Genomic DNA, 20,630 nt, shown 5'->3' with positions numbered 1-20,630 from the left:
CCTTTAGTAACAAACACAAGACCCTATAATACTTTACCACTTATATTTTTCCTTAAATTCTGAATTTTTCAGGTAATGTTTGTATATGTAGGTTATTTGTGTCTTTTTTTTAGCTTTGAATTGTAGCATTGTGTACACATCACATTTTATAGGGATCACATTGTTGTTGTTTGATAATTTCCTTCTTGCTTCTTTCCCTTTCAGAACTTGGTCTGCTTTCTTGAACAGCATGAGTTCTGTTCCCTCATTTAGGGTAACAGTGGGTGCAGCAGGGTTGGAACATTATACTTTCTAAACCAGTTCCTTGTTTTGGATCGTAGCCATCTTGAAGAGATTACCGCTCTTCCGGTGATCATCATCATCATCGTCTAACACCTGCCTATGCACCATGTGCCAGAGACTCTGCACACTGCTTTAATGTATTATCTCATGCAGTCTGTGCGGTCCACGCAGCTGCTGGTAAAGGACTCTGTTTCAGAGTAGTACAAAGAGCCGGCAACAGAGAAAGCATGATGGCAGCTGCAGTGTAACTGGGAGAATTGTCTCTGACAATTGGCTCCCGACTGGGTCTGAGGGCATTTCTTCTCCAGTCCCCTCTGTTCAGCTAGCAGCCACTGCGCACCTGCTCTGAGCCGGGCAGAGTGCTGGGTGCAGCGTGCCAGCCGAATGCCTGAACACCAGCCTGCCTTCCATGTGTGATCCTCACCCTTGCTCAGAGGGGTGGGTGATTCTCTGTCCCATTTAGGCTTGTGCTGATTGCACAAGGGTGCTCCAGAGGTCAGAATCCACCCTTTCCCCACTGCCCTTAATATCCTAATGTCTTCTCATCGAAGAAGAATATTTGTAATGGTTTTTCTCCTGGAACTATCTGGTTTTTAAAAGTGATATTCCAACAAGGACGAGATAGGGCAGATCGTTTTTTATGTCCAATTATAAAATGTGGAAACAAGGCAAAGGGGATTTAATTCTTTTTTAGTATTTGTTTTAGATAAAGGATCAAGTCAATGAAAGAGCCAGAATTCATCAAACCTAAATTCCATTTGTTAGACCATGCTGCTCTTTGTGCTGCGCACTATACTTCAGATGGGAATTCAGAAATGAGCAAAATCTGAGACATAGGGGTTCCAGAATGGATCTGCCACCCGCCAGCTAGCATTCAGATCTCAGAGGGGACCTGCCTGCACTTATTTAATGGAAAGATAAATGTGTTCACGAAACTGTTACTATAAATTCATTTAGAAACGGGACAGAGGCTGCACTCACATTCCTCCCTGGTCGGAGCTGCTGGCGGATTTGGTTCACTGTACCTTTGGGAGCTAGTACATTCTAGCTAGGTGGCCAAGTGTGATTGTTATTCAGAGCTTCCTAATACCTATTTCTTTTACAATTCAAATGACCTTTGGGGTTGAATGTGTCAATTTGTTGAAAAATGCTTTTATACACTTACTATGGACATGACAGTGTATGGAGTACTGGGCAGGGTATTACAAAAATAGGCATGGTTATTACCCAAAAGATGCTTGTTGTCTAGAAGGAAAGAAAAGAAGTGAGGAAGCATAAACAGTTTTATTAAAACCGAAGAAAGATACAGACCAGTGTTGCTTAGTTTGGGAGGATTCTAGATACTTCTAGAATAAAATGAAATCTAAGAATCATCTTTTCAGAAAAATGCATGATCACTCTTTAATTTTAAATAGCTGTGCTGGAGTAAAATTGACGTACTATAAATTTCCCATATTTGAATTGTACAATTTTATAAGTTTTGAAATAGTTTGTACCCATGAAACCATCACTAAATCAAGATATAAACATACATCACATCACTCTTAAGAGTGATTATATTTAGGGGCGCCTGGGTGGCACAGCGGTTAAGCGTCTGTCTTCGGCTCAGGGTGTGATCCTGGCGTTCTGGGATCGAGCCCCACATCGGGCTCCTCTGCTATGAGCCTGCTTCTTCCTCTCCCACTCCCCCTGCTTGTGTTCCCTCTCTCGATGGCTGTCTCTATCTCTGTCGAATAAATAAATAAATAAAATCTTTAAAAAAAAAAAGAGTGATAATATTTAAATGAAATTATTGCATACAACATTGGGTGTGATTGGAACCCAGCCCAAGAGCCCAAATATGCAAAAAGTGCTTAAGCAGAATGATGCTGTCACAAATCTAACTGCTTAGCTTAATACAGAAAATAAATTGTGAAAAGGTTATGTTCCAGGTTCCCCGGTGAGAATTCAGTGGGGGTACCCAAAACCCACACTATTTGGGAAACAGAGGAATGCTCTTCTCATTGGAAAGAAAAATAAATGCTTTTGATAGCTTTTTTTTATTTTTCTAAAAATCTTTAGTGTTTCTGAGAGATTTTACGTACCAATATTCTCTTGTATGTTTATATGGAGTTCAGGATTGTTCATTTCTAGCTATTTGCTTCATGCGTCACATAAATAAAACCCATGTTTAAATTTGTCGTAAGTCCTATCTCTCTCGGAACTTTACAAAGGAGATGTTTATTGATGATGATTATAGTGATCAAAACCAGAAATAACATATGCAGTCAACATGGACCTGCTTTGTAGCGACTGCTTTGTACTAAATGTTTCTGTAAATGAAATCTAAATATATAGAAACATTTTGACCATTCACAACATCTATGATTATTCCTGCTTTTATATATTGGGAAATGTTTCAATTATATATACCAAATCAAAAATTTTTAAACAATGGTAATTTTTGTCATTTGAAACTTTTGAGAGTATCTAATTCCCCTGATTCTTCAATTATTTAAAAATGCATAGTGGACTTTTCCAGAACATAAAAGAAATATAAACTGCTCTTTCAATACTTGAAAGTCTCATCAGACTTGAGGTTACTTGAAATAGATGAAATCATACTGGGTGACTAAACCAATTGCTGTGGCAATAGCTCAGCCATAGAAATTAGCATTTTGTTACTCTTCCACCTGCATTCCTCGTACACACTCCATGCCTAAAAGTAATTAGACAATGTATGAGATACAGCCAGCAATAAGTTAGGGAGATGGTTATTGCGTGTTTAAAATGTACGCGAAGGCACTTCTCATGATCTTTTCAAGTCACCCGTTTAGATCACTACAGTTTTATTGAAATGTGTAAGACTGCATCACACAATTTCAAAGGTTTGCAAAGCAAGTTTTTGGCTGACAGACATTCTTTGTAGGTTAACTAACTTATTTTGGAAAGAAAAATAAAGTTCCAACTCCAGTCTAGTCTGAGGTAGTCTCTCAAGGGTGCTCCGATGACTATCAATAGATACTTGACCTAGCAGTGAAGCATGGAGGTTTGCACTTAGATCTGTCTATACCTGCCTGGTCTGCACTTCCTTCTGAGCTGTATTCCCAGGGCAAAGAGCTATTCTAGCTTTCCAGTAAGTGTGACCTATTTATATATAAGTGAGTAATTATTCTTAAAAGAGAGAAAATAGGACAGATTGTTTTATCTTCATTGCTGACATTTTTTTTTTTCTCTGCTTAGCTTTTGTCTTTGTAATTTAGGGTGTGAGTGACTACAAAGTTATTTAAACCCCTCATATGGATTTTAATGACCAAATTGTACACATACTCTATTTTAATTTCACTGGTTAAATTACAGTTATGTTCAACCCTGAAGCTTTCTTTAGAGGTAGCTATGCTGTAAAAGAAAAAAATCTGACTCGGAGTCAAAGGAACTTTAATTTGTATCACAGCTCAGAGACGTACTCTCTTTGGGCCCCGGGGACATAATTGGTGTTCAGCAGAGCCTCCGAAGATATGAGACCTGATGCCATCAGCTTATCCTCCATTGCCTTTCATAGTTTCAATAGGAATAAGCTAAAGAGAGATAGTTGGTTATGATAGTTCCGATAGTGGGTCTAAGAATTAGGTCTTGCCTGAGTCTTGTTTCTAAGTCTTATTTCTGCCAGTCTTGTTATGATAGTTTGGACAGTAGTTCAAAGAGCCAAGCTTTGCCTGAGTCTTGTTTTCTGAGTCTTCTTTCTCAAGGTGACAAGACCTTGAGAAAATTACTTTAACCTTGCTAAGCTTCAGTTTCCTTCTTTCTAAAATCATAATAGTAATATCACCTAAAATATATGGTCTTGGTGGAATTAAATGAGACAATGCAGGTAAAGAAATTGACACAGTTGTGTAGTACAGAGTAAGCATGCAATATAATTTGATAGTAATAATATTATAAAAATGATAAAGTAATTAACTGGTGTGTCTCCTGGACTTTTTTACTCTTCTCTTCCACCCTCCCTTTTTTTCCTCCTATTTTCCATCAAGAGAAAAGTCAAGGCAAGAGACTATAAAGTCAATATGAGAGGGTGCAACACTTAGCAAGAACAGCTCATTCAATCTCTACAATTTAGAGTTGGGAGTAAGAGACGCCCCTTGAGCCTGATCTTGGAAGACATTCTGGGAACTTTTCCTTTTAAGAACCCCTGAGCAGCAACTGCATAGAAGAAATCTACTTTCATGAAGTCATTTCTGGTTAATGTTACTTCCTGACTAACCTAGTATTGACCCAACCCCATATATTGATGTATTCTTTTTTAGTGAGGTTGTATTTATCCATTCTCCACAATCTATACATTTCCTTACTTTGCAGCCCATTTTTGTTATGTATTTACCACTTATCGAAACATGATGTAGATTAATACATTCAAATACGTATTGACATTTCTTATATTTTGTAACTTTAAAAGCATTTAAACTGTTTTGCTTTATTAAATGTAGAGCTCTGAGCAAAAACCAGAGAATAAGCTGTGAACTCTGGATAGATTGTCTGGTTTCAAATCCAGCTCCACGTCCACATGCTGGCTGCTTAGGCCAGTTACTTAACTGTTCTCTGCCTCAGTTTTCTAATTGGTACAAACTCAGTGGATTTTCAACTGGTGCTTGGTTGCAAGAATTTAAAGGGAATGATTTAAAGAGAATGTCTCATACATAGTAAATGAGTGTTAAGTAATACTATTACTAGTATAAGAGATTTTCAAGCTTATGCATTCTTGTGAAAATCAGAAAAACACTTTTGAAACACTAGAGTTTTTTCACAACTCAAAGGTGAAAGAATTTGCATATGTATGGTTTTGCAAAGAAGACAGTAAAGTTGACTCCGACAGGATAGCAAGTATAAATGGAAAATAACTCTATATTATTACCTAAAACAACCAGTCTAAAAGTAGGACCAAAGTAACACTCTAAACTGATGAAAATATCATCGAGAGTAGTTTCTCAAGTTCTGTGTATCACTTTACCATAAGTCAACATATTTTAAAACTGGAAATTCAGGAAGTAATTTGATCAGCATCTTTTTAACAATTCACAATTTTTTTCTCTAGTATTTATATTCTATTTAATAAATACTATCTTTTATAATTACATTTAAAATCACAGGTCTCAAATAGTTTTATTATCAACTAGTCTGTCCTCTGATCTTGATGCTGAAACTATGTACCAAAAACAATTTTTCAAACTCTTAATTTGGCAAAATTCTTTGTTAACATTGTCATTTTAGATAAGATTACTACTCTAGGATTTTCATATAAGTCATATAAGATCATGTAAGTCAGTAAATCATGGCAGAATAGTAGTAATATCATATTTATATTATTTTAATTATTTTGTGGAAATAGATCAAAGTTTTCATCTTGAAAATTATTGAATGGTATTTAGCAAACTATCTTAAACTGTAGAAAATAAAAAGAAAAAATTTAAATTCCATTAATTACTAACTTTCGAGAATAATCATTGGTTTCATTTTAGTGTATTTTCTTTTCGATCTGCTGTTGCTGTTGATACAACATGTTATATGGTGGCTAAGAATACTAGCTATGAGCAGAGATGCTGAGTCTGGGGCCTCTCCACTTGTTAACTGTGACTTTGCTTAGTTAACATCTTCAAACTTGGATTCATCATTTGTAAAATGGGAACAATAGTAGTGCTTTTATTGAACCATTATTGTGAGAATTAAATAAAGTAGTACATATGAAGTACCTATAAAGATATATAACGGCTTATGCTGAACATATAGCTCTGTATTATCTATTTTTACGCTTAGCGTCATATCACATGCAATTTCTCACCTAACTGATTATTTTTCAAAACATAGTTTTTAGTGGTTATATAAAACATCACTGTGATTTTATTATATTTCGTTAGTTTGAACATTCAGTAGGTGTCCACTTTTTAAAGAAAATAAATCATGTATGTAGCTTTTGTTCTTATCTCTGATTTGCTTAGGGCAAATTCCAGAAAGAAATTACTGGGTTAAAAAGAGCATGGATATTTTTAAGGCTCTTCTGTGGTGCAAATTGCAAAATTGTCCTTTATGTTCTCTCGAGTGGTGTGTGAAAGTGTTCATGCCTCTATACCTTTGTTCACAGTGATATTTTTAAAAAAATTCATTTTATTTTGAAATCAAATGTGTCTTTCATGTCTTGGTAAGTGTTTTTATGACCACCTGTGCGGTATCTAAAATATGTCCCCTGAATGTTACCTCAGGCCAAAGACAAATATCAGTCTAATCCTCGGGCTCATGATGTATGCCCGTATCAACTCCATGAGCCTATTTTCACTCTGCAGCCTTCAGAGGACCCGAAAGTAGTCAGCTGGTATTTACAAAGTGAAGGTTAGGAATCTGAGCTATATTCCCCAAAGATTTATGAACTATAAAATAGCATTATTATTATGTTCTGTCACTGCATTGTGCTCTTTAGCTGTCTTCCATTTTATGTGGTAAAGCTCCTTAGGATCCATTTGCATGAAAGCGACTGTGTGTACTGATTTTGTATTGTATTGTGGCAAACGCTATAATCTACAGGGTTCCTATTCATTTTGGAATTCATTTCACAGCTCACTAATTGTGTGAATGAGAAGAGGAAATATATGCTTTTATTCCGAAGCATGCCAAGCAGATGGCCCAAAGTTCATTGCTAGCAGTACAGTCAGTGCGGCCCTGGTGCATAGGTAGTGAGCCTGGCATCGATCCGTCAGACACAATGCGAGGGTCCATTTAACACAGCAGTTGACAGTCACTAAGCCTCTGGTTTGTTATACTTATAAACATTTTATTTTTTATCATCAACTTCTAAAGCGGTCAGTCATTTGAGCAGGTGCAAACACAGTGGAATTCATATTCGTTTTACTTGAGAAGACAAAATGAACTTTTATTCATATGGAAATTTGGGGAAAAGAAAACAGTACAGGGGATTAAGCTTAGTTTCTTAAAAAGGAATTAATACGTGTATTGAGATTCAAAACTGTAGCATCATTTCTGAGATTGAACCTTTTGAAAAATTAAGTTGAAGAAAAGATCGGGGATTTTATCTAAGCTTTTTGGGTGAATCTCCTTTCAAATCTCTTTTGTTCTTCCCATGCAAGGAACTTGTTTATTTACTTTTATATACAATATGTCATTTATGTAACCATTCAGAATGTTTCCAGTTGCATTCATCCTGAGCGTGTGCGTACGCGTGTGTGTGTATGTGTGTGTAGTGAGACAATCAAACAGAGCCAGAGGGGATGACAAAAGTGAAATAATGAATGTCTTCACATATTTCCTACTTTAACGGAGATACTAGGACAATATAAAACTGGGTTATTACTTCAGGAAAGGGAGGATAGGTCAACTGTCCTAATGGAGCTGATCTAGTCATTTGATCACAGTATCTTATTTAAGAGAACCAGAACATCAGAAATACTGTTTTTTCTGTTACATGAAGGTAAAATGAGTATTTATTTCTCTTACTCCTTCCTACAGTCCCCTTCCAAACCTCCTACCGTGGGTTTCGCTGGTTGTATTGACTCCGTATTTCCTTTTTCTCGGCCTTCAGACTGACGCTGCTCTAATGTACGATGCTGTGCACGTGGTGTCTGTGGGCGTCCAACAGTTTCCGCAGATGACAGTCAGTTCCTTACAGTGTAACAGACACAAACCCTGGCGCTTCGGGACCCGCTTTATGAGTCTAATTAAAGAGGTATGTCAGGAGAATCACGTCTGCCTAGTCTCTTTTGTCTTCAAGGTGAATGCATTGAGGTTATTTCAGTTTTCCTAACAGGTGACCATTTACCTTTATCTTTTGAATTAAACTTTCTGTCTTCCTCCATACAGGCAAAATTAACACTTTTGCTAAGTGATGTGGAACAAAAGGGGGAAAATTACATGACAAGTAAATGGGTATCTTTCAAAGTATCTATGATTGTGCAAACAGATGAAAATCTGTGACCTATGATTTACGTCATTGTTAGTTTTCACTTTCCTGAATCTTTATGTGTATTACTTTTCATTTATGTGGAGATATCGTTTAAAGGATGTTTATATTTTAAGCAACAGTTTTTAACACGAATGCCATTTGTACTCCACTAAATTTCATGTCTTAAAGAATTGTTATTTAGATCTATGGTTCCTAAATATAACATCTAGTTGTTTTAATTATATTAGCAGTTAATATAAAACAGAATACCTGGATTCAGAAAAGTGCAAAATTGACTTCATATTGCGTAATGCAATCATTCTTATGGCCATATATCATTTCTGATTACAACTGTCATGGTTATAGACCAAGAATGCCTACAGTGAGGGAAAAAAAGGCAAAGTTCTAAAGATCACACACACACACACACACACACACGCACTCACACACACGTTCTTCCTAGTTATCCTATCATGAAGGAAATCCTTCTGTCAGCTTAGGATACATTTCATTTGATTATAACAGGAGTTTCTATATGAAAGTGCAACTATGAAAATGTAATCTTTGCTAGGAAAATCGCAGGGATTATCACCATAAAAGATTTTTCTTAATGGCTTTAAAGAAATAATCAATTCAGCATATAATAAATTATTCATCTCGAAAATAAAAGTGAAAATAGGGTCATAATTAAGAATCTCCAGGTCCTTGGCAAAGAATATCCATGAATTTTCCATGTGCGATTTTTAATGTTCTCTCAGGTGGGTGAAATGACACTCCCTGATGAATATGTAGTTCGTTTATTTGTTTCACGTTCTATGTTTATATCTGTTTTAAAACTGAGCATCAGAGAGCTGCTTACATAGTGTGCAGCTTTGGCTGGTTGAAGAATTGCTTTCTGAATGCAGGACCTGAATACTGAGGTGTGTGTCACACAGTTGTAGGAAGCTCACTATTGTATTAAACGTAAGGTGTTGGCGAGGACCTCGCCCACTAAATCACATGTTGTGCCTCTTTCTGAGGACCCACAGGAGACATTCCTCTCAGGTTTCAATGCCAGGAAAAGCTGAGCTTCTCCTGGGCAGCTGATATGTCTTAAATTATGGACCCTGTATGTTGTGTTTATATCACATTCTCTTCATTGCTTTGGTTGCTAGGAAGTTCAGAATAAAATTTGTGATTGTGTTCTATTGTGCATTCTTACCTGACAAACATTTCTTTATGCTGCCTCTACCCCAGATTTTTTTTTTTTACTATTCTCTACTAATACTTCTGTACTTCTTGATCAAATTGTCTATTTTTGTACTAAAATGCATTTTTGTTATTCCCCTAAAATTATTTTCTTTGGAAAAGGATAGATTAAAAATATATTTTTCTTCCTTATTGGAGACCAGTTAATGCATGTTTAAACTCAGTGATGACATGTTGCAATATGTATATAGATATGTATTATAATTGTTTCTGTTTTATTTGTAATTAATTAGCCTAAAACTATTTTAGAATTTCTATACATAAGTATAGAAATACATGGAGCCTAACAAATGTAGTAATAATGATATCCATTTGTAGTCCTTGTTGAAATGTTACCTATAATCTATTTGATTTTATTTCTTTGGATCTTGGTGTATATTCTTTCAAACATTATAGCTGTGAGTATATGTTACATTACTTAAAATTTTCATATGTAACTATTTTTCCAAGCTATTTCCAAATGGCAAAAAATGGAAAACATTATTTTTATCTAGATAGCCAGCAGAATGAGAAAACTTTTTGTATTAAAAAAAAAAAAACCTCAAAAATTTGCTCACCTGTGATGGGTTCAACCCATTATGTAATTAGATTATTATATTTTCACTTGCTTCTACACGTAAAGCTCCTTTTATAGGAAGTATAGGTTGACATGAAGTAATTTCGATATATTTCTCCCAGTCTCACTTACAGGAAAATGAAGTAATAAGTTAATTATTCTAAGAGGAAAGTGTATAATTGAAGTTGTATAACATAGGTTTTCCTAAATTCAGTTTCTTTCTCTGTAATAAAATAAGTTTATGTTCATATTAGTATGAATTTAGGAGTGGTATTTTATAACAGTAATTCTATTTGCAATCTCCAATGAGATATTCACTATCTCATGTATTATAATAAGTGACTAAATTATTCTCAGTTTGCAAAAAGAGATGTGCCGTTTAAAACAATCTTCAAGTTTCTCATAAAAAATTATGTGTAGAAAATGCATTTAAAATGAAAAATTTATAATAACTTTTATACTGAGACTAAGACAATGTCTGTAGACAAAAATCCTCCAAAGTTCAGAAGAGGAAAAAATGTTTTAAAAATCAGTAGTCATGTCAATTTATGAGAAGTAATGAAAATAATGTTTCCTATTTTTTGTGTGAAAAAATGTTTTATCTTCCTCTACTTGTTTGTTAATCCTATTTATTTATTTATTTATTTATTTATTTATTTTTATTTTCCTATAGGCACATTGGGAAGGTCTCACAGGCAGAATAACTTTCAACAAAACCAATGGCTTACGAACGGATTTTGATTTGGATGTGATCAGCCTCAAGGAAGAAGGTTTGGAAAAGGTACTTGAGTCATTCAACTTATTTACTTTAATTATTAATTGAAACAGATCCTAATGAAGAAATAGGGAAATATTCCCTCTTATAGTCACATTTCATTAACATTTAACTTTATTGAATAAGTCTTAAAATACATATTCGATTCATTATATTGAATACAATAATTGAGGATTAGTGTTCAAGGATAAAAAGTGTCTTAGGACAATTAAATATTTTATTTTCTCACCAAATTTTTCTTATACTTTGAAATGCATATAATCTTTATTAGCCTTAAGATTTAATATAGTAATTAAAAATATGTACACTTGTGTTTGCATAGACTTTCCTATTTGGAGCAGGTCAGAAAGAAAAATTAAATACAGAAGCATATTTCCATTGCTGGGTCATATTCAAATGAAATGTCTGACTTAATATACACAAAGTAAATTAGGTATGAACAGAAATACATTACACTGGTCTATCTTATTTGATTATATTTCTAGGACAAAGTCAGACAATGATTACAGAATTTGGGTATATGCTTACTTTAAAAATATTTTAGTATAAGTTGTTTACATTGGTAATATATGCATTAATATATTTTTTTCTGATAGACTCATTGAAAGTTTATTAAAAAGATATTTTGATAAGAACTTAAGAAAAAATTGGGGTGCCTGGGTGGCTCAGTTGGTTAAGTAACTGCCTTCGGCTTGGGTCATGATCCCCAGGTCCTGGGATTGAGCCCCACATCAGGCTCTCCACTCAGCAGCGAGTCTGCTTCTCCCTCTCCCTCTGTGATCTCTTTTGCTTTCACTCTTTCTCGAATAAATAAGAAAAATCTGTAGAAAAGGGCATCTGGGTGGCTTAGTCAGTTAGGCATCTGCCTTCGGCTCAGGTCATGGTCCTGGAGTCCAAGTATTGAGTCCCACATTGGGCTCCCTGCTCAGTGGGGAGTCTGCTTCTCCCTCTGCCCGTCACCCTGCTCATGCTTTCTCTTGCACTGTTTCTCTCAAATAAATAATAAAATAAAAATCTAAAAAAAAATCTTTAAAAAGAAGAACTTAAGAAAAAATTATATTTTACTGAGATAATATTGTTTTCAAGATAGTAATATGTCTCATATTTCATCTAGCAATTAAATATGAAGCATTATTTATAAATGGAAACTGAAGAAGGGAATTGAGTCAGAAGAAGGGGTCTTTTAACCTAAGAGACAATGGCATATTTGAATGTTGATTCAAATGGTTCTGGAGAGAGAAAACATACATTTTTGATAATGTTACCAAGATAGGGAGAAATACATCATGACCAACTGATGACTAAAGTTAACAGGACCTCTGCCCACTGAGAGTTTTAGATTGTACCTTTTGAAAGACCATGCAAAAACCATGCAAAGTCAGGAATCTTTCATAACAAACTGCAAACCAAATATTCATGAGGCAGTCACTTCCTAACTGCCTTGCTCCCATAATGAGAATATTATTCTATACCCAAGAGTGGAATTGAATGGTGTGGTTTAGTCAGCTCTTATAGTTTTTATGCCAGTAGTTACTGGAGATGTTGTTATCTTATTTTTTTGGAAGTTTACAAGTGACTAGGATGAGCTTTGGCCATTGTTTGTATTTCAACACATCAATAAAGAAGTGGCAATGCCTTTCTTGTTACTGTAGCCCCTGTAAAGGAAACATTAGAGAGCTTTCTTTAGGCAATAGTGTGGATTATAGAAAGACCCTGAATATAAAGGTTACCAAGTACATGGGACAGTCAGCCAGACTGATAAGCAAGGTACAACAATGAGAGTTATACATGTTGCCTTGAGATTTCAAAAATATTTTGTATACTTTTCTGAAATTTGAAATTTTGTTTTGATAAATTAATTACACACAATCTTTATCTTCAAGGGGCTTTTTATATAGAGTGATCAGATAACACACTTGAGAATAAATACAATGGAAAACTTTCAAGCTTTAAAAGAGCGATATAAGAGTATTTCTGAAAAAGAATATAATTAAGTAAAGAGTCATGGTATGTGAGGTACTTAGAGCTAGCCTTTGAATAATGGAGAATTATTGATTGGTAGAGATTGAGTCATTGCAGAAAGAAGTAACAATATGAGGAAAGACATAGCATAGTGTTTGATTTGATCATTTTATACACACACATACACACACACACAGATATGCACTCAGAAGTGAGAGACAGAGTTGAAATGCTAAATTTAAGTCATAAAGGGAGCACCATGTTGAGAAGTTTGCAATGTATTAGTATACAATATGAATTCAAAGATAGAATAGCCTGGAGGCCTATGGGATGTGTGGAAAGATATTATAGTTTGGAATAATTTTAATATGGAGCCATGAATCTCAAGCTGTTCCGAGTACATGTGAGAGAGGAATAAACAGTGACAGAGGCGGTAACTGAATCTTCAGCAGTGTTGTTCGTTCAAGGAATAGCAGAGCATTGGGATTATGCTTTTAAGGAGTAATGGAGGAACCAGGTGATAAAAGTAGGAGAAGCCAGTGATAAAGGCATAAATCAAAGATTGGTAAAGAAATTAGTGGAGACAATTATCATTAGAAAGAAATTGGAGGGGCGCCTGGGTGGCTTAGTTGGTTAAGTGGCTGCCTTTGGCTCAGGTATGATCCCAGGGTCCTGGGATCGAGCCCAACATCAGTCTCCCCGCTCAGTGGGGAGCCTACTTCTCCCTCTCTCTCTGCTGCTCCTCCTGCTTGTGTTCTCTCTCTCTCTGTCAAATAAATAAATAAAATCTTTAAAAACAACCAAAAAACCCAAACAAACAAAAAAGAAATTGGAACAAATCTGAAGAGGCACATAAAGTACTGAGGTTCGATGAAGGTAAGTTAGAGAGAAGTGGAATTAAAAGGTAAAATCAAATGCTTTTAGTATCTTCAAAAATTAGTACATAAGGGGGCGCCTGGGTGGCTCAGTCAGTTAAGCATCTGACTCTTGATTTCTGCTCAGGTCATGATCTCAGCATTGTGAGATCCAGCCTCACATGGGGCTCTGCATTGGGCAGGGAGTCTACTTCAGATTCTCTCTCTCCCTCTTCCTCTGCCCCTCCCCACCCCACATCACATGCTCTCTCTCTCTCTCTCAAAAAAAAAAAAAATTAATACATAAGTCATTGGCTAAAAGAAGGCAGTTGGATTTAGTTTAGTCAGATCTTAAGAAAAATGGGAATTTTTTGGCAATGCCATTGTGACAGACTTGACTTTGAGTAGTAGGAATAAAGTGCTGCTAAGTAGAAAAATGTACTCATTTGTTTAATCTAGTGGAATGGTTAAGAGGTCCAGGTATGTATTCAGGCAGAATTGGGCTCAAATTCTTGCTCTGCCATTTACTATTTATGGACAACTTTCTTAACCTCTCTAAAACACATCAGGGGGTGATAGCAGTATCTAATTCATGAAGACTAATGAGTCTTGCCAACTTTACTTTTACTTTGTCCTCAAAAATATAGTTACCAATCCGTAGATATTAAGACAGGATTCCTACCTTGATAGAGTTCACAGTTTGGAAGGTTCAACAGATAGCTATCCAAGAGGCTTAAATTACAATTCCAATTCTGTCGCAAGTGTGTGAACTTCACCTTTCCACCCAAGTTCTCTGTGCCAAATTCCTCAATAAATGAAGAGTGCAAAGGACTTCCCTCTGAGACAGGCAAAAGTGAGAATATCATGGCCTCTAAGAGAACCTGGAAATACAATCTTTATAGGTGTCAAGACTAAGAATTTAATTATCCTCCATTCTATTTTATCATGACTGGGTGAGGAAAATGAACAAAAAATGTGTAAAATGCTAGTTTTATCCATTACTTCTCTTTGTGTCTACTGCCTTTTCCTAGGTTTATCTTGGTCATCTATGTCCAGCACACTTCATTTATTCATTTGATCCTCTAACAAATATAGAGTGAACCTCTCTTTTGTGCCCTTATGAAGGTTATATTCTCTTATGAAGGTTATATATGAAGAAAACCTGCTGATAATAAATGGACACACACAAGTACAATATATGATTATGCAGTAATGAGTGCTAAAAAGAAAGATGACTTGTTTATATATTCGGGGAACTGAGTTTGGGGTTGTAATGAGACTATGAACACATCTTTTCCACTTAGCACCCAGAGATCAAATTGAGTCTTTCCCTTCCACCTTGACAGGAACCTTGGTTGGAACCCAGCCCACTTAGCCGTTGTCCAAGAAGGCTCACTAATACTGCAGACACAGCCAGTCACATTTGTCCAAACAAGCTCTCCAGGCCGTGGCAGTGCCTTCTTTGGAACAGGGGAGGAGGAATAACGGGGTGGGAGGAAACCGTAGGTGCCATTCCAGACTTTTTCTACCTCAGGCAATAGGACAGTTTGTTTTCTTTAAGATCCTGGTGTTTAGTACTCAAGACTAGGAAAAGGAAAGTAAGAATAAGTGGTTTTCCCAACAGAATTCTTCTGTTCAGTTCAAAGATCATATTGTTTATTCTACTTCCAAAATATGTTTAGAATCCATCTATTTCTCTCCACATCCATTGTTGCAATCATAGCCAGGGTACCTTTCACCAGGACATCTGTATTGGAACCCCACCAAATCTCTCTGTTCTAATTCCCCCTTACAATATAGTCCCCAGACGACAGCAGCCAGACCAGTGTCTTTTAAAGCAAATCGATCCATGTTATTGCTCTGTTTAAATCCTTTCACTTATTCCCACTGTATTTTGATTAAAATCCATATTTACAAATATGATTATTGCCTACCTTCCCCCTCAGCTCTCACTACCATCTCAGATACTTTCTATGCTTTAATTACACTGGCTTTTGTTCATTTTTTCAAGACACAAAGCTTTCTCTATTACTTTGGCAGTAGAGCTTTCCCAGCCTGGAAAACCCACCCTTAGCCCGTTGCCTGGCTAACTCTTACTCATCTTGGGGGGGGGGGGGGTCACAGATTAGATCTTTCTTCTTAGATAGGCGTCCCATAAGCCTGACCAAATTTAACTTTCTCACAGAGCCCTGTGCTTTTCCTTCCTGGCACTTATCACCATGTGTAATTATGTATGCTCCCAGTCCCACTATTTACATATTCGAGGCCTAGAAAAGTCTCTGGCACAAAGTAGATCCTCAAGAAATATTCATTGACTATCAAATGAAGGAAGGGTCACTGTAAGAATCATAAGAAATACTTCCTGTAGAATGCTTATTCAAGTGTCTGGTGCAAATTTATTTTCCTATGGAACAGCATTTTTTTTTTTTTTAAACTTTTCCCAGTTTGCCCCCTACCTACACAGTAGGAACAGAGAAATCCAGTAGTCAGTCAGTGGGCTGGGGTTGTGAGTCCAGGCTTCAAGGGCTCCAGGATTTTAGTGTGCCCGAGAAGGCAACACTGAAGTCTGAGGCTGCGAGGCTGCACAATGCACCCTCCAAGTGCAGTGTAATCCTGACACCCCATTCTGCATCAAAGAGGAAGCATAATTCTTCTATTTGTGAAAGTTCCCTTTTCTCACCATATACGTTTATGGTATGAAAAAAATAAACGAAGATCGCTTAAACGAGAACACGCACGTTGTTATTCAGAGCTTGCTGTAGCACTTGCGTTTGGCAGAGATGCGAAGGCGGGCGGGTCAGTGGGAAAGCTTTACAGTGGAAAAAAGGAAAGGCCTCAGATGCGCTCTGAGTGGAGATTGTTGGCAGGAGGAAACGTGGACCGCTGGCAAAAAATAGGGAAGCTGGGTGTTATTGAACAGATCTTGACCATTTTGGGCAGATGGCCGCAGAGGTTGTGGTTTGGCTCCCAGATGGTTTGCTCCAGAGGCTCTGGGTCGAGTTCTATTTCATACGTGGTCAGACTGTTGTCTATTTGTATACTCAATCTGTCAATAGAATTATGGAAGTCACTTGGAAGGAGAGGAAGAAATAGCACAAATAGTAAGGTCAGGAAAATTGACATGAGAAAAGTAAGAATGTCATCATAACTGACAATAAAATGAAGTTTTTTAGTTTTATTTTTTTTTCTTTGAATGTGTAACCAGGATATGATTTACCACTGGAAATGGTTTAACCTTACTTACCTAGTCCTCTGAAGCTTAGCTATGTGCTTAGGAAAGACCAGCTTCAGTTGGAACTAAGCTTGATTAAATGGCATAAGATGTTAAGAAATATTGAGAATTCATGAGGATTCTGTGTAGAGCAAAAACAGTTGGAAGCTTTTACATAAGAGAGGTTTGAATGGAGTTGATGACAGTCCGTGATGATGCTGTATTTCCATTGCAAGGTGAGTTATCTAGAGGTTGTTTTCGGGAAAATAACCACTTATACTTAAAAAATATTTTTTTGGAGAAACTATAATGCAGTAATAAAATCACTTATACATCTGAAACTAATATAACACTGTATATTAATTATACCTGAATTAACAATAAATAAAATGATAGTAAAATCACTTATTCCTACCACAGGATTGAGTTTTCTTACCAAATGTGTTTTGCAACCACTATGTAGATATCATGTGCTTTCCAAACACAAACAAACAAAAACAACAACAAAAGTCTTTGTTCAAATGAATTTTTATTGTACTAGGAGTATTAACTTCTAAGTAGAGGTATTAAACTAAAGCCATTCTTGTGTGCCTCTCCTACCTTTTCTCTAGCATCATAGTTAGCTATTTGTTTGGGTTATTTTGCTGATAGTTTTTTGAATGTGGTGAATAGAATTCTCTGTCTTCTCGCTAGAAAGTGTCTAATCCTTATGAAAATTGGCTTTGTGTGTTAATATTATATTAATTTTGAAAAAAAACATGTAAGGATAAAATCAGTACATTTCTCTGGCCAGAGATGGTACTAAGGAGCCTGCAAGTGTTTAGGACTGTGAACAATAACACGACGTTGGCCTTGACATGTTTTTATAATAAAATCAGCTTCTAACTTATATATCCTTGGGGGAAGTTTTGAAAAAGAAAAGTGGCTACAAGAAGCCATTTTATGGCTTCTATATATTTGCCAATTTCTACAAAATTAAGAATTTATATATATAATATAAAGGAAGATAATTAGTATTTACAAGTTTTTATAAAGTGTAACTTTGTCATATTTTACTTTCAAGTGAAGCTTCATTTCAACTTTTGACATCATTGTTTTTCTGAATATTTACTACTTACAAATATTTGGACCCACAAGTAGAAACTGGTATCAGTAATCCATAGGCTTCTTACTGAAAACTCAAATATTTTTACAATGTATGGAGAGGGTGAGAATTAGTAGTGAAACCCTGCCTGCCTGAGTTTACAAGCATAGATGTCCCAGGATCAGAACATGTTTTAAATTGTTTTTTGAAAAACTTTTTTGTAGAACATACATATTTTTAGAACAAGTGGTAATTTCTATAGAAGTCTTTACTATTGACCTTTCTCTAGCCTGTAGAATCCTATACTCATTAACTCCCTGGGAGAAAGGTGTCTGAATGGAATTTACAGTCTTCAAAATTTATCTAAGTGTGAAAATCCACACTAGATAGGTGAGAACTATTTCTTTGATAGATTTCTAGATACCTGATGCGTAGCAGTTTTTAATCTTTCTCTCTTTGATGCCATTTGATACATGTATTCTGGTCCCCATGACAACAATGACCCCCAAATTTCCCAGGAACTGAGATTTCTTTTGCTTCTCTGTAGGCAAGCAATGCTAATGGTGATGTTTACCAGTCAGAAATGTGTTGTTTGTTTCTTAAAAAGCAAAAATGCATCCTAGTCCAGATCTGAACCTACTGTTTTCCTTTGGAGATGTTAATCATTTAATTTCTCTAACTCTTACATAGAATTCATAGTATGTCCTGTCTCACAAGTGTGCTGAAATTTTTAGGTTGTGTGTCAGTAGGTTTACAGTTGTGATTTTGCTTGATAACTTTTAACCTTCACAATGATGAAATATTTAAGAAAACTCTTTACAGATTATATTTATGTTTGGAAATTAAATTTGAGAGCATACAGTTTCCTATTTTGGCTCATCAGAGAATTCCAAATATTGACTTTTTTTCTTTCAACTACTGAATTTGAATTAAACATGTATACTAAACATAATTTTTAAAGCATTGCTTTGATTTTAAAGTAATACCTAAACTACATTTTTAATCTTGGAAAAATGGCCCTTAATTAACTGAATGTTACCACATTGTTACATTTGAAAACAGTTAATTCAATGATTCAAATTTTATTTAAAAAATCAAAACTACCACCTGTCTCTAACTCTTTCTTAATATTTAGTGTTGACTTTACCCTAGACAAAAATAAAAATAAAATGTATGTTTGGATTAGTCATCCTTTTCTGTTAGATGACCATATACATGTTGATTTATTGTCCTCATATTAACGCCGTAGTTCTCAAATGGTGAAATTCCACTCCCTGCGGAAATTGGTGGGTAGCTAGTTTCAGGAAAGTAATTAACTGAGGAATTCTCTGCATGGTCCTCACCGGCCAAATTACTTACATACAAAGGTAGCTCAGTTCCCGGATAATTGTTCTTTAGTATGAATTCTTCCTATCAGACAACAGGTAGGCATTGCTGTGAAATGGTTCATGTTTATTTTGGGGGCATCAGGTGTAAATTCCTTCTAAAGTTATCTGTTAATATGTGATCCAATGGAAAAAAACAACTATCAATTATTATTAGACAGTACTTTTATTGGAGAGTAATACAAATAACTATCTCTACTTTTCATTTAAAAAATTCAACATTGGAAGTGGGGGGAGGTCAGTGAAGAGAAAAAAAAGTTTCTAATTTGCCTGCAACACTTAGCAAAACAACCACTGTGTTGAAAAAGTTCCATTTTTACTGTTATATATCACACCATATAGGTTTGAAACCTGACTTTATAAATTATCTAGAAAGAATGGGTGTACTAGTTAATAGAAAAATTTACGTTCTGCCAGTTTACATTCCATCAATTGGAGAGAATACTCAGCTCCCAAATATGAGTTAGCATTTAATACCTATACCTTCCTCGTGCTTTCCATTTCTCAATACTTTCCAATAGTACTATCAGGGATGTCCCCTCTTCTAAAAGGAATGGTAAAAATCCTTCAAAGCAAACTGAACTTAATGTGTCATATGATTGGAGGCAACTATTTATTAGGAATATTTTTTTGAACACTTATGATGGGGACTCCACACTGTGCTTAGACTGTTTTAAACATAATATACAGAGAGGTTTCTTGTGGTCACCATGCAGACCTTCTTTAGAAAAGTATCACTTAGGCTCTTTGCTCAAGAAAGATATATTCCACAATTACTTTATCTAGTCATACATTGATGGACACTTAGACTGTTTTCATCTCTTGAGTATTATAAATAATGCTGCAGTGAACATGAGGGCATATATATCTTCTCAAGTTAGTGATTATTGTTTTGTTTTTGTTTTTGGGTAAAAACCAGAAGTGGAATTGCTGGATCCTGGGTAGTTCTATTTTTAATTTTTTGAGGAATCTCCATACTGTTTTCCATAGTTGTTGTACCAATTTACATTCCCACCAACAGTGTACAAGGCTTTCCTTTTCTCCATATCCTTGCCAATACTTGTAATTTCTCATCTTTTTGATAATAGTCTATCTAACAGCTGTGAGGTATCTCACTGTGGTTGTGACTTGCATATTGCTGGTGATGAATGATGTTGAGAATACTCTCATATACCTGTTGGCATTTCTATATCTTCTTTGGAAAAATGACTATTCAGATTTTCTGCCCATTTTTATCTGGATTGTTTGGAGGGCTTCTTCTGCTGTTGAGTTGTATGAGTTCTTCATATATTTTGGATATTAACCCCTTATCAGATGTATGATTTCAAAATATTTTCTCTCAGTTAGTAGGT

General features: G+C 35.5%; 1 protein-coding gene across 2 annotated transcripts in view; it reads left to right on the top strand.

Moving 5' to 3' along the window:
* GRIK2 (glutamate ionotropic receptor kainate type subunit 2) overlaps positions 1-20,630 on the top strand; it is a 641,722-nt gene that overhangs the window by 383,305 nt on the left and 237,787 nt on the right. For both annotated transcript variants that reach the window (XM_057311163.1, XM_057311164.1), the window contains exons 8-9: positions 7,844-7,987; positions 10,681-10,788. In XM_057311163.1, coding sequence (XP_057167146.1) covers positions 7,844-7,987; positions 10,681-10,788 — 252 coding nt within the window. The remainder of the gene's footprint in view (positions 1-7,843; positions 7,988-10,680; positions 10,789-20,630) is intronic.

Source organism: Ursus arctos, unplaced genomic scaffold, assembly GCF_023065955.2.
Source record: "Ursus arctos isolate Adak ecotype North America unplaced genomic scaffold, UrsArc2.0 scaffold_13, whole genome shotgun sequence".
NCBI lineage: Eukaryota > Metazoa > Chordata > Mammalia > Carnivora > Ursidae > Ursus > Ursus arctos.
The sequence above is the reverse complement of the archived record's forward strand: the minus strand, read 5'-3'. Positions and strand labels throughout refer to the sequence as shown.